At 37.8% G+C, this 14,159-nt stretch overlaps 2 protein-coding genes and 1 pseudogene across 2 annotated transcripts; 2 read left to right on the top strand and 1 right to left on the bottom strand.

The window, feature by feature from the left end:
- Window positions 1-431: 431 nt before the first annotated feature.
- Window positions 432-7,983, bottom strand: LOC127129817 (MATH domain and coiled-coil domain-containing protein At3g58360-like; annotated as a pseudogene).
- A 184-nt stretch (window positions 7,984-8,167) lies between these two features.
- On the top strand, window positions 8,168-8,944 carry LOC127129816 (uncharacterized). Its single transcript, XM_051058941.1, has one exon. The coding sequence runs from the start codon at window positions 8,168-8,170 to the stop codon at window positions 8,942-8,944; it is 777 nt and encodes a 258-aa protein (XP_050914898.1).
- A 2,373-nt stretch (window positions 8,945-11,317) lies between these two features.
- On the top strand, window positions 11,318-12,481 carry LOC127129815 (uncharacterized). Its single transcript, XM_051058940.1, has one exon. It carries the CDS (start codon window positions 11,318-11,320, stop codon window positions 12,479-12,481), a length of 1,164 nt encoding a protein of 387 aa, XP_050914897.1.
- The last annotated feature ends 1,678 nt before the right edge of the window (window positions 12,482-14,159 follow it).

Below are 14,159 nucleotides of genomic sequence, written 5' to 3'. Positions count from 1 at the left end.
TGGACCATAAACCATACATTTTCATCCGATTCAAATCGTATATCTATTAATTTCTAACTTCATATGCAAAAATGTTCAACAACTACTTCACATTACAATACTTTTCAACATTTACAATACATTACATCATTCAAACTAACATCCATCCATTACAAACCTAAACCAAATTCAATTTCCAACCATCATAAATCATTTATAATTTATCCAAACACATATTACATTCAACTTAAAATTACAAAAAAAAACTACAACATGAGCAAAATTCCATAGTATTGGTCATTGATTTCTTCTCAAGTTCATTTTTATAGCTTACATTCGTTATGTATGAAATATGAAACTTCTAAAGAAAAATATTCATAAATAAACAGTTTGTCTTTTAATAACGCTTTCAACTAAAGATTAAACATTGAAAAATCTCGAAATCTATTTCTTTAAAGCCCACATCCTAATTGAGACTCCAAATATAGTTTTGTAAAGCCTTTTGATTTCAACAAGTATCTTTCTATCTTAAGATTTACCTCAGCAGCACCCAACTTTCCCTTTACCCTCTCTGTTTCAAGCACAAGTGCAACCACACTCTTCTTCAACTTCTCAACCTCCAAAACTCTCTCCACATAAGTTTTCATTCCTAAAACATATTGAACATGAGGCTCTATACAATTAAGATCAAATATATATTTCTCAACTTCATCCCATAAAGCTTGAAGATCCTTACAAGCTTCTTCATTCATATCTTTCACTTTTTTAGTCTTAAGATAATAAATAACTTTCCTTAATGCTGCAAACGCCAAATCAGTAAATTTGCGACTTTTCTTTGGCTCAGACTCAATAAGTAAAGTATTACGAGAATTTTTTTCCTCTAGTTTTCCTATACTAGTAAAATCCACAAATTCTTCAATTGAAGGTGAGAATAACTCTAAATTATGTTTAGTGCAAACGGTTAAATTATCTTCTTGATTCATTTGATTCTCATGTGTAACCTTCAGAACTGAAACCTCGGCACCAATAATACAAACATCCTTCGCAATAAACCCTTTGTTAGGATCATGAAGCAGAGATAAACTCATGAAAGAATGAAAACCCCAGTTCTTCTGAATTGCATTGAACTCATGGTTAGTTTCTGAAGAATTGATATATGAAAAGTCAATAAAACAAAACTATAGAGTAATGATGTGTTTACTAAATTTGACATCTCTGCTCCATCCATCATACATATTGGTTGTTTGCATAGCCTCCAAATATATTGATAACTGGTTATCAACATCATTCCCTTTTAGAAACACAAGAATCCTCCTAAATAAAAACAAATTAAATAAAAATATGCAAATATAATGAATAAGAGTGAGATCTAAACACACAAATCAGATCTAAACACACATAAAAAAGAAAATACATATCCAATCAATTCAAAGTGGTTGGAAGGAATATATTAAAATACCAAGGATACCCTTAAGCACGAAAGGATCGGAGTAAAGCTCCTTGGTTTTCAAGCGAGAGAAGTTTTCAATCCTCCATGTGAATTTCTCAAATATTCCAACCTTTGTTTCTTGACGCTATATTTCTACAAAGTTAAAATTAACAAAAACACAAAGTATAAGTTAAAAACTTAATACAAAAATTTAGTTTATGGTTTACACTATAATTAAAGACACCGTGTATCCATTCAGACATAAGAACAAGATGAATATAAATAAATAAAATCGATAATGTTAATGTGTTAACGTAAGAAAAGAATAATGGAGAAAGAAAGAAAGTAAAAAATCATGAAGGAGAAGAAGAATTAAAGTTATGCAGAGTTTCTCTCTGCCCACAAACCGTAGAAAACTTTTTATTTACTTTGCAACTGTAAAATACTGTGAATACAGTGTTATGAATGCTCTATTCACAAGGGTTACTCACTATATTTATAGATTTAGTTTAGCTTGGACCCCAAGCATAATTCCAAAACTATAAATGTCTAAAATAGCTAACACTACTAAAATAGACTTAAGTCAAAACCTTGTGTGAAGCAACATGCTTCGACACTTCGACACACTAACACAACTCAACACCCTAGGTGGTTCGACACTTTCTTTCTTCTGTCGAGCAACCTGGTTCGACACAACGAATTACAATTCGACACACCACCTAATTCATTGTGTCTAAGCTATCGATATTCATCATAGCTCTTAGTCTTTTGAACACTTCGACATGAACTCCCTTCGTCATGATGTATGCAATCTGATTCTCAGTTCTGCAGTGTTCCACATTCATCTTCCCATCTTCTACCTGCTCTCAAAGATAATGAAACCTCATTTCGATGTGCTTGCTTCAACCATGTGCTATCAGATTCTTCGCCAGATTGATAGCTGACATGTTGTCGATCTTCATTGTAATTGCTCCATGACTATTGTCATACCCTAAAATTCACCCTACCTTTCATAAAGTTCATCTAGGTTGTCATACCCCAATTTTGTTCGGGTAAGAAAAAAACTTTCACCAGCATTCACTACCAGATGTTATAAGGCATGAACTCTATCTTAAGGCATAAACTCTATCTTAGGGTTTCTCAGCCCTAAGTGACATCAAATTTTCAGTAGCATTTCATCTGTTAAGATCCTTGTACATGACTCAAGAAAACATTTGTTGCATTTGTCTCTTATTTTTGTTATTGAAGCATGGTATGGTATATGCATTTCGGGACTTATTGGTTAACGAGGCCCATTTTGGTTTATCCATAAGATCTTTTGGTTTTAAAAAAGGGGCCCATTCACATAAACATGTCCATAATTAACATTGCAAAGTGTGGTTCAAATCTTTTTACATTACTAATCCAAAGTCCATTTATCAGTAAGTATTAAGAGCCATGATTATTTTTTATGATCACTTGTTATTAAGCTCATTTTCACATCTCAAATATATGTGTCAAATTTCTAAGCCCTTCATAGGTCCTTAAACTAAATTTGCATTTTTTTGAAGCATGTATGTGTTAGATTTAAGATAAGTCACCATGTTTAAGACTCATGTGCCAAAATCCTTTGTTGGTTTTGTGATTGGAAATGAAGTTACAATACTTATGACTTGTGGTTCATTTTAAATCTTTGGTTACGTTTGATTTTGTTGATGGTAATATACTGAAGGCAACCACTAGTTAAGTGCTTATGATGGTCCAAACAAGTTTCTAAATAAAATAAAGTTTAAATGTTAAAAAAAAGAGATTAATTACATAAATGAATTTTTAGTCTAAGATATTACAAATAATCCAAAAGTCCAAAGTTACATCCCCAATGACTAAATTTGAAAAATGGAATAAGCGAGGTTGATGCATATCGAGCAGTTTGAAAACGGAATTCTCGAAAGCCATTGCCAAAACCGTCTTTTGGAGTGAAGCACCCCAAAATACAACCTCCTCCAAAAGCTGGAGCAAACTTCTTTCCAAAATAGAGGTCACTTCATTTGTGTTACCTGCAAAAATCAACTCAAAGATTAAAAGTCTTTTCAATAAACACTTAGAAAACTGGAAAATAAATTGATGAATTGAATAGATTATTGCTTTGCCCAAAAGACCATCATGAACACCCAAGAACGTGTTCCATTACCAGTTCAAAACAACAATAAATCCACAAAATAATGATCCCATAAAATCTGGATGAAAAAGATAACCTAACAAGTTATCTCAAGACTTAATAAAATCATTATATATACCCAGAGAACACACAAATAAGGACAGTGTTAATTTCTGCAAGAAATCGAGATAACCCGAACATTCAACAAAACCAAACAGCAACCAAAGGAAAAGCGTTCAGAGAGAAAAATAGAAGAGGATGAAAAGTTAAAGGAGAAGAAGAACTTATCTGAGGCGTGACGAATCGCCGGCGACGCAAACCAAGTAGCCCTCTTCTCTCCTTCTTCGCTTAAAATTCGTACGCCATTTTGTTCATTGCTGTAAATAAAACAAAACCCCTTTGTTAATTTCATGAAATCACAATAATTATTGGGTATAAATTTAAAATTAGGGTTAGGTTTTTTTGAAAGTTTTCTTACCAATTGTTGGGTTTGAGTCCGTTAGCAGTGGCCACGCGTGGTGGATGTTGAGAGTTGAACGGAGTTTTGAATCTCCATTTTGATAGGGGCGTCGATCCGGCCGTTTGAGGCAGATTTAGGGGAAAGGGAGTCCGGATTTGGATTCTCCGGCCAAAAATAAGTGGGGTTTATGTTTGGAAGTTTAGGTTTTTTGGGTGGGGGTCGCCGGAGAAGAAGAAGGCGCCGCCACTGTTGGTCGGCCGCCACCGTCTTCTCCGGCAGGTGTTGGCCATGGTGATGACAGAGAAGAAAGGTGAGAGTTGCAGATCAACTCTGAGTTTTGAGTGAAGAGAGAGAAAGAAAATGAGCAAATGAGGCTTTCTCTTTCATTTCCGTTTTTAAATGGCCGTTTGGAGTGGGCGCATGTGCGCCAAGTGGCTTCCTCTTGGAAGGCCACGCCTGGGTTGACTTTGGTCAACCAGGAAATCCTGTGTGGACTTCCCCACGTTTCCTTACAGTGCCTTGCCAATCAGACCTCACCCATTCGTTTGACCAAGTCAGATAAGTGGATTTGACGGTCAAGAGCTTCGCTGGACGTCAACAAGGTTGATCGGGTTCAGAACCTCCTCCCTTTGATTTTGGGCCTCTTGAATTGGGCCCAAAGACATTTTTGTTATTTAAACCCCCTTGTTATTATGTACAACACCCAGATTTGGGCCTCTCTTACTATCAACCCATTTTCTTTTATTTTTTGCTTGTTCAATTATTTTTTCTTTATTACATTTTTCATATATACATATAAAATGTATATTAAGGTAATATTGTTATAAAAAGCAATATTTTTATTTTATGTATTTCAACTTTTATTTTAAATGCTTTATTTGTTAATTGAAAATTAATCATTATGTCAAGTTGTAGAATTTGTTTAAGATATCATCTTGAATGTGTTTGATTAAACCTACTTGTGCAATTCCTAAATTCGTTTGAACCATGATTTGAGTTATATTTTCATATTAACCCTTATCCCATAATCACTCTAATTGCTATATTAAATTATTTAAAAATAAATCACATATTTCTCTATTCAAAGTCGAGCCCATTTTCAAACAACTTTGTAAGTCGATCGCTTTTTAAAGCATCGCCATCAACCTCACATGGCTTACTCTTGGGCCTTCTTACAATGAGACCTATTCGGTTTTAATTAATCGATTAGATGAATTATTCACTAAATGAATTCAATTCATTCGCAAAAATACAAATTTTAAACCTTGGTCCGACATCGAGTATTCTTTATTAAGAATTAAAATACCTAATCACAATTAAACACTATTTCATTTAGGAATAAAAAAGGAAATGGTTTTGAGTTTTCAACTCCTCTCCTCGATTATTTGAATACAAATTCTTTTACTCGGTTAGTCGAATAATCGTCATTTCTAATCCACCCAAGCACAAATAAATCAAGTCCTTTTATAATAAGAAATGAAAAGGGAGATGACTTTGAGTCTTCAATTTTTCTCCTCGACTATTTGAATACAAGTTCTCTTACTTGGTTAGTCAATTAATTGTCGTTTCTTTACAAACCTTAAACCAAGATTAAATCAAATGATTTTCACAGTAAGCTAAATGAAAAGGGAGTTGACTTTGAGTTTTCAACTTCTCTCCTCAATTGGTTGAATACGAGTTCTCTTACTCGGTCAGTCAAACAATCGTCATTTTTCCACAAATATACAACTTAATCAAATCATTTTCTTAACAAACTATACGAAAAAGGAGATGGTTTTGAGCTTTCAACTCTTCTTCTCAAATGCTTGGATATGAGTTGTTTTACTCAGTCATTCAAATACTTGTCGTTCATCCTAAAATACGTCAACCATATACAACCTTATTTTCATAAGTACTCAGATGAAACAGAAAGCGGTCTAGAGTCTTCTATTCCTTTTCCCGATTATTAGGATACGAGTTGTCTTACTCGATTATCCGAGTATTCGTCATCCATTCAAAACACCTTAATTATTATCAAATCCTTTCTATAATTAAGGATGAAAAAGAAAGTGGTCTAGAGTCTTCTATTACCTTTCCTGACTGTTAGGATACGAGTTGTCTTACTCAACTATTCGAGTAATCGTCATCCAACAAAAAACATCTCAACCAAACAAAACGTCAAACATATTAATCCAACTTGTCATCCCCGTGTGACCTAAACTATTTTCAGAAGGAACACCATTTAATCCTTTCTAATGCGCATAACAAACCAATGCTTAAGCCTCCGCCGAGAGTAGACAAGCCAACGTTTAGCCTTTAGAACACGATCTAAACAATTGTTCACTAAAAAACACCAACTAACCGTAGTTCCCCGAACTACGAATGCTCTGATTTCCTTATTTAAGGATACATAGGCAGGAGATTGTTGTATCTTCGCGAGCACACTAATAAAAAACCTCCCCTTTATCCTTTCTGAGGTTCTCATCCATTTCTATTTTTAATATTTTATAACCCAAAGATAACAAACAAACATAAATTAACACTCAAAATGCAAATTAGAACTAAAAGGTTCCCGTTGAGTACAATGGACGTGAGGGGTGCTAATACCTTCCCCTTGCATAATCAACTCCCGAACCCCGAATATGGTTGTGATGACCATTATTCCATTTCTTAAAGGTTTTATCTATATTTTCCTATTCCTTCAATGGGATAAATAAAGTTCGGTGGCGACTCTGTTCGAACGTAATTTTTTCCGCGAGGAATCATATTTTTCGAGATGCGACAGATGGCGACTCTGCTGGGGACTAGCTCCAAGCAAAAGAGAGTGAAGCCTAAGTTAGTTCAGTTGTTGTATTGTGTGTTAATTATGTTTATCTGTTTGTTATTTATTCTGTATTATTATGCTGTCATAATTATTGTCTGGTGTTTTATTGGCTATGTATTATTGGGGTTCTCTGGTTGGTGATATTTTGTGAGATAGGCTCTCCACACGAGTCTGAGAAAAACCATAAGATTAAGTTGGTGGTTGTGTAGTGGACGCCCACAAGGAGTCTTCCTTGTTGGGAAGATACGAAGACCCCGCCTATAGGAGATTCTCTTGAGATATTATTGCCCGACGAGTTTTCGTCACGATGATAGTATTCTCAAGTTGGACCAATGACTCTAGGGACCTTTTAACCCATTATATCCGGTGGTTATGTAGTATTTACCTGAAAAATCTCAAACTTATTAGGTTAATATGAAAGCCCCAATCAGATGAGATCCCTTGGACATATTACTATCTTACATTAATATTTCCAACCTCGATCTATGACTCTGAGAACCTTATTAGAATCTTGGACTCGAGAGTTTTGTAGTATGGACCCACTAGGAGTCTTCCTCTTTGGGATTATACGAAGGCCTCACCCAGACGAGACTCTTTTTTGGGATGTTATTGGCAGATGAGCTTTCGTCATGACAATAACTTTCCTAAATAGGGATTGATGACTTTGGGAACCTTTTAACTTTAGCATCCTCCCAAAAGGGTTTTGTTTAGTAACCAAGGATACCCACTCTCACGGCCTGTATATTGACCTACCTGTGGCATGCATAACATCATTCATAACATGACATTCATATTATTTTATTTCCAAGGAATCTGAGTGTCATAAGTTGCAGGAATTCAAGAAACATAGAATCAAGCAAAAGAAACATTTACTCTTTCAAGTTCAAAGATCCCGATCTAAGGAGCTTACGTGACTTGGTCTCTCAGATGCACCCGGTGTACAGAATCAACTTTAGGAAGAACTATGACAATCTGCTCAGCATCCTCAACCAACGAGTGGACCAAACAAATTTAGTTACTCTAGCTCAATTTTATGACCTACCTTTAAGATGTTTCACATTCCAAGACTTCCAGCTAGCACCAACGTTGGAAGAATTCGAGCGTCTTGTTAGGATTCCTATGAAGAACAAGCCACTATTTGAAGGGATAGATGAATCTTTACCCCTTGAGATCATTGCTAGCACACTTCACATGGATGAAAAGGAAGTAGAGGCTAACCTAGAGACCGAAGGGAATACCAAAGGATTTTCGCTAAATTTTCTCTTGGAAAGAGCTCATACCCTACTAAAAGCATAAAGTTGGGACGCTTGGTACTCTGCTAATATGTTGTCCATTTATGGCATCGTCCTGTTCCCAAATATGGATGGTTTCATAGACATGGCTGCTATTTGTGTTTTCCTTACTGGAAACCCATTACCCACTTTGTTAGTTGATGTTTACTATTACATGAGCCATAGGTACACCAAGAAGAAAGGAATGATTGCTTGTTGTGCTCCTTTACTATATCAGTGGTTTCTTGAGCATCTTCCAAAGACAGGTGTTTGGGTAGAACAGACAAATATTAGTTGGCCTCAGAGATTGGGATCACATCGATCCAAAGATCTTTCTTGGTATTCCAAAGAATACATCAACATGGACATCATATTCAGCTGTGGAGATTTCCCTAATCTACCACTTATTGGAACTCAAGGATGCGTGAATTCTAACCCGGTTTTATCACTAAGACAGCTTGGCTACCCAATGGAAGGCCCTCCAGAGGCAAGGTCTTTGGAAGCTTTCTTGTTGCTTGACTTTGGGGTTGAGAATCCTAGCTTGTTCCAAAGAATCAGAGAGGTTTGGGAGAATGTCAATCGAAAAGGGAAAGCTGATTTGGGGAGGGAAAATGGGATTACAAAAGAACCATATTTTCACCGGGTAAAGGAAAGGGTGGAGATGATCAAAATGCCATTTGTCATTCGGACACCTGTACCTCTTCCTGAACCTAAGATCACCCATGTCCCTATTGAAGAAGTGGAGGAACTCAATATAACCATGGCAAAGCTAGAAAAAGAGAATGAAGAGTTGAAGATAAAACTGCAACAAATCATCAATGAGAAAAATACCATGAAGTGGGAGCTTGAGAGAAAGGATGCATAACTTCAAGCACATGTGGAAAAGTTCAACAAAGAAGAGCATAAGAGAAAAAAGATTAAAGTGGGACTAGAACAAGCTGATCATTGTCTATATACTCTTAAGGGTCAATTACGACGAGCCCAGAAAGAATGTCAAGACAATGAACATTGGTGGCATCTGGCCACAAAGGAAAACAAGACGATAAGAGATACACTTGGGGCTCAGATAAAAGAACTCACCAATTCTGTTCGTCATGCAAAGGCTGATGCAGATCAAGAATGCCGACTCAAGAATATAGCCACCGAAGCTTCTAGGGTTTCACCCATGATATGGGAGGAGAAGTGTCGAGAAGTAAGAGATGCAAAAGAGTTTGCCAGCTATTGGAAGAACCAACTAGAGTCATTACACCAAGACAACTCTATATGGTTGAAGGAACGAGAGTATGTGATTGAAGATTATGAATCCTTTAAGAAGACCATAGACTTCTTGCAAGGAGATAGGGATAAGTTTCGTGCAAAGCTCGATGGGCTAGTGGGGTTCTGTAATTGGGTGGCTAAAGAATTACCATGGAAGTTAAGAGACGCAGTTGAAGAGTTGAATGAAGATAGCACTCCTCCAGTCATAATCAGTTTCATTCTGCTCTATAGAGGGTTGCTGAAGAGATTCAAGATGGAACTAGAAGAGCTACAGCCATAAAGCCTGCAATTTAATTTTCTTATGTCTTATATTTTGTTCCTTTAACAAATGTATTTTGAACTATGGCCTTTTTGGACTCCTATGTTATGTACTTGAATGAATGATGTTTAAAAATTACTCCATTATTGCTATTCTAAGTATTTCTTGTTTCTTCGAATTACTAATAACTATTGGAACTCGAATGATTTCCTAAAAATAAAATATGCATAACATCCACATCTGCATTATGCATCACGCTTCATAAAAATTCAAAAAAAAACTTACCCAACCTTTTTACCCTTTATCCAACCACACTGACTAATCAACACCGATACGAGACGCGAAGCAACTACAAGATGACGTTAGAGCAAGTTGAGGCTAACCAAATTACCATGAGGACAGACATCAATACGATCCAAGAGAAAATGGATCAGCTGTTGGAGACAATGCTTGCAATTGCCCAAAGAGAGAGGATTGAGGATGAAGAAACTAGGGCAAAAAGGAATGATAGCACACCAGGTTTGAACCCCTAAGACGAGAGTTTCGTCCCCACCAAGAAGAGACTGGTTCAGATACTGGTAGGAGACAAAGGAGATGGGGATCGTGCAGAGCCTTCTGATGCGTCTACTCATCATGGATCCGAAATTGGAGATGACCAGTACGATGCTTTCTATGTGCCTGATCAGCCGAAGCCTAAGATACTTCTAGATCCTGCTGCAGATAGGCTTCGTACCCTGGAAAAGAAGATCAAAGATATAGAGGGGAATAATATCTTCGGGGCTTCTGCCATGAACATGCATTTGGTATCAAATTTAGTCATCCCGGCTAAATTTAAAACTCCTGATTTCGAGAAATACAAAGGACAGACTTACCCAAGAAGTCACCTGGTAATGTACTTCAGGAAGATGGCTACTCATACCGAAAACGACAAACTACTTGTACATTGTTTCCAAGACAGTCTAAGTGGAGCATCTCTGAGATGCTACATGAGCTTAGAGCAGGGGCGGATTCAAAGCTGGGAGAATTTGGCTGACACATTTCTCTGTCAGTACAAATATAACTTAGATATGGCACCGACCGAATGCATTTACAAGGGATGGCCATGAAAGAAAATGAGTCATTTAAAGAATACGCCCAGCGGTGGAGAGAGTTGGCTGCTCAGGTAGAGCCACCATTGTCTGAAAAGGAAATGACCGGAATATTTGTGGACACCTTGAAGGACCCATTCTTTGATAGATTGGTGATAGTGCAGCATCCGACTTTGCACATCTAGTCACAGTCGGAGATCGCATAGAAAAAGGGTTGAGGGATGGAAAGATTCCAGGAGCTATGGCAGCCCCTAGCGCACCGAAAAAGTATTTTGGAGGTTTCCCGAAGAAAAGAGAAGGTGAAACGAACGCTATATCCAGAGGCTATAAGGGGAAGCAACATGCTTCATATGGCCAAGTCGCCTCCGTGGTACCCATACCTTATCAACAGCCAATGCAACAACAACAAGTGTATCAACCACAACATCAACAACATCGTCAACAACAAAACACCGCACCGCCAAGACAATTCAAGCCAAAGCCTTCAAGAAGGCAACTTGATCCTCTACCAGTACCTTATAGCCAGATATTCCCATATCTGCAAAAGGAGGGCCTTCTGACATTGAGGGAGTTAAAACCGGCTGTTTTTCCATATCCACCCGGATACGATGCTAACGCCCATTGTGAGTTTCACATGGGAGCACTTGGTCATACCTTGGAGAATTGTTTCGCATTTCAAAATCAGGTACAAGACTTGATCGAAGCAAAGGCAGTCTCTTTCACTCCGAGACGCCCGAATGTGAACACCAATCCTATGCCAACACATAAGGATGCTTCCATCAGTGCCATTGAGGAGAGTGATCAAGGTAAATTGATCCGTAAGGTTGAAGAGATTCAAACCCCTATCGCTAGGATAGGAGCACAATTGCTGAAGAGTGGTCTAATCCCGGAGAAGCTAGTTGCTGAAGAGAACAATAAAAAGTTGAGGAATTTTATACAACAAATGTTGGATCTAGGCGAGTTACAGATAAATGGTCGTGTCAAGAGCAAGCGCCAGGAAGAGACAGCCGTGATGGACATCCCTTATGATGAGGTTAATGTGGAAATACCTATAAGCCCATTGGTGATAGAGTTTCCAGCACCGTTCGCATATGAAGATGAGAAGGCAGTCCCGTGGATATATCAACCCAGAGCTTTTAAGCAGGGGCAGGAATACCAACCTTTGATGATCAACGAACCAAATGTCACCTCGATTATGGGCCCGGCAGGAATGACACGTAGTGACCAAGTGTTCGCACCAAGGACTGATGATACTTCTGCAAAAGCTAAAGGAAAGGAAGCTGTTGTCCAGATCCCTGTCCCTAATCAAGAAATGCAAGACATGCACCTGTCTCCTAAAGCTGCAGTCACTCGTGAAGAGGCCGAGGAATTTCTGAGGATAATCAAGAAGAGTGATTATAAAGTGGTGGACCAACTGAGTCAAACACCTTCAAAAATATCCATGTTATCTTTATTGCTCGACTCAGAAGCACACAAGAATTCGTTGTTGAAAGTATTGAGCGCCGCTCATATCACGAAAGACATAACGATAAAACAGTTTGACGATGTGATAGCTTGTGTGACCACTGGAATTTTTTTGGGTTTTAATGATGATGAACTGCCAGTCGAGGGAAAGAACCATAACAAGGCCCTACGTATCTCCTTGAAGTGCATAGATACTATACTATTAAGGGTGTTAGTAGACACAGGTTCCTCGTTGAATGTCATGCCGAAGACCACTTTGACAAAGCTGCCAATGGAAGGGATAAGTATGAAGCCCAACACCCTAATTGTAAAGGCATTTGATGGCTCAAGGTGAGCAGTGATAGGAGAAGTTAACTTACCAACCAAGATAGGTCCAACTATTTTCAATATCACGTTCCAGATTATGGACATACATCCCGGTTATAGTTGCCTACTTGGGAGACCCTGGATTCACTCCGCAGGCGCTGTCACCTCCACTCTACATCAAAAGCTAAAATTCATTATAAATGACAAGATGATTGTGATTGGAGGGGAGGAGGGTATCTTGGTTAGCCATTTGATATCTTTCCGGTATATCGAGGTGGATGGCGAGATAACTGAGACACCATTCCAATCCTTGGAAGTGGTAAATATGATGGCCATCCAACAGACATTATAGACCTCGAAATCAGGACCATCCATGGCTTTGTGGCAAGGAGCTAAGGCTATTATGGAAAGTGAAAATGCTCAAGACTGGGGAAAAATGGTGGAAGTGAAAGAGAAACGAGACAAGTTTGGCCTGGGGTATAACCCGTCATCAAATAAAGCCGGTAACCAACATGACAAAGAGCAGATTCCTTCTGTAGAGGAAATGTTCACCAGCGCTAGCCATATTTTTGGTCAACAGGTGGCGATGATCAGTGATGGAGATCGCGAAGAGGGGGTGTCTAGCTGGATGCGACAAGCCTCACCTAATGAAGAGCTGACAAACTGGAAGGTTGTGGAAGTTCCCCAAATTTTTCAAAAGTAATTTTATTATTTTAGACAAAATCCTGTGCTCTGCCCAAGGCACAGTGGCATGTTGTAGAGCCTCCTTTATCATTTTCAAGAGTTTTTATATCATTAAGGAAATGGAAATTTGCATCCAAAGTTTTGTTCCTTTCCTTTCATTTTTTTTATTATTACAAAGATGGCATCAATTTTTATGCATGCACTTTCTAAATAAACTGCATAAATCATAACATGCAGAAACACCACCGAGACCATTGATAACGACACTGCTAAGGTCCAATATGATTTTGATTGTCCAATCTACCAAGCTGAAGACGAAGTGGGGGAAGATTGCGAACTCCCTGAAGAGTTGGCCAGATTACTCAGACAAGAAGAGAAGGTCTGAAATTCTGGCGTAGTCAGTATTCAGATGTTCTACTTCAAGTCACGACATCTGATCTAACATTGTACCTATTACAGCAGGACAGTTATTACACTCTGTACTAATGTGCACCTTTTCACAGTGTCACGACCTCTCCTTCTATGTCATCCTAGAATGGAGGAACCCTTAGTTATGTGCACCATAACCTTCACTTCTGTTGTTTTCCTACACAGATATCAGCACGATGTCTCAATCCTGTTTTGAACATTATCTGTTACATTGTTCCAGTTTGTTGGTCATGTACTTGTATTTCCTAAATTAAAGGTTGTAACAAGTTAAACTAATCTTCACTTATTAAGGAGCCAACAAATAGATTATTTGCCAGGTTCATTAATTGTAGCTTAGTTGTTAGTTTCCTAGATTTTAGATCAGCTGGTGAATAGCCTGAGAAAAATCCTGAAACAGAAAACTAATCATCCAACAATTTAGCATATGCAGTCATGAGTGAATGTCACAAACATTCCGTTTGACATCCAAGTCCAGAACCATATGCTAAGTCTGTTTGGTTCCTGAAAACAGACTGTGCTAAATTTGATGTACTGTAAAAGACCAACCAGTCTCTACTTCAGTATCAGCTTACTGGAAGAACTGTCAAGACATC

Source organism: Lathyrus oleraceus, chromosome 3 (genome assembly GCF_024323335.1).
Source record: "Lathyrus oleraceus cultivar Zhongwan6 chromosome 3, CAAS_Psat_ZW6_1.0, whole genome shotgun sequence".
NCBI classification, from domain to species: domain Eukaryota; kingdom Viridiplantae; phylum Streptophyta; class Magnoliopsida; order Fabales; family Fabaceae; genus Lathyrus; species Lathyrus oleraceus.
This window is presented reverse-complemented; position numbering and strand designations above follow the sequence as displayed.

Coding starts and splice junctions, on each gene's coding strand:
- LOC127129816 (XM_051058941.1), top strand. CDS start 8,168: ATGGATGGTTTCATAGACATGGCTGCTATTTGTGTTTTCCTTACTGGA.
- LOC127129815 (XM_051058940.1), top strand. CDS start 11,318: ATGGGAGCACTTGGTCATACCTTGGAGAATTGTTTCGCATTTCAAAAT.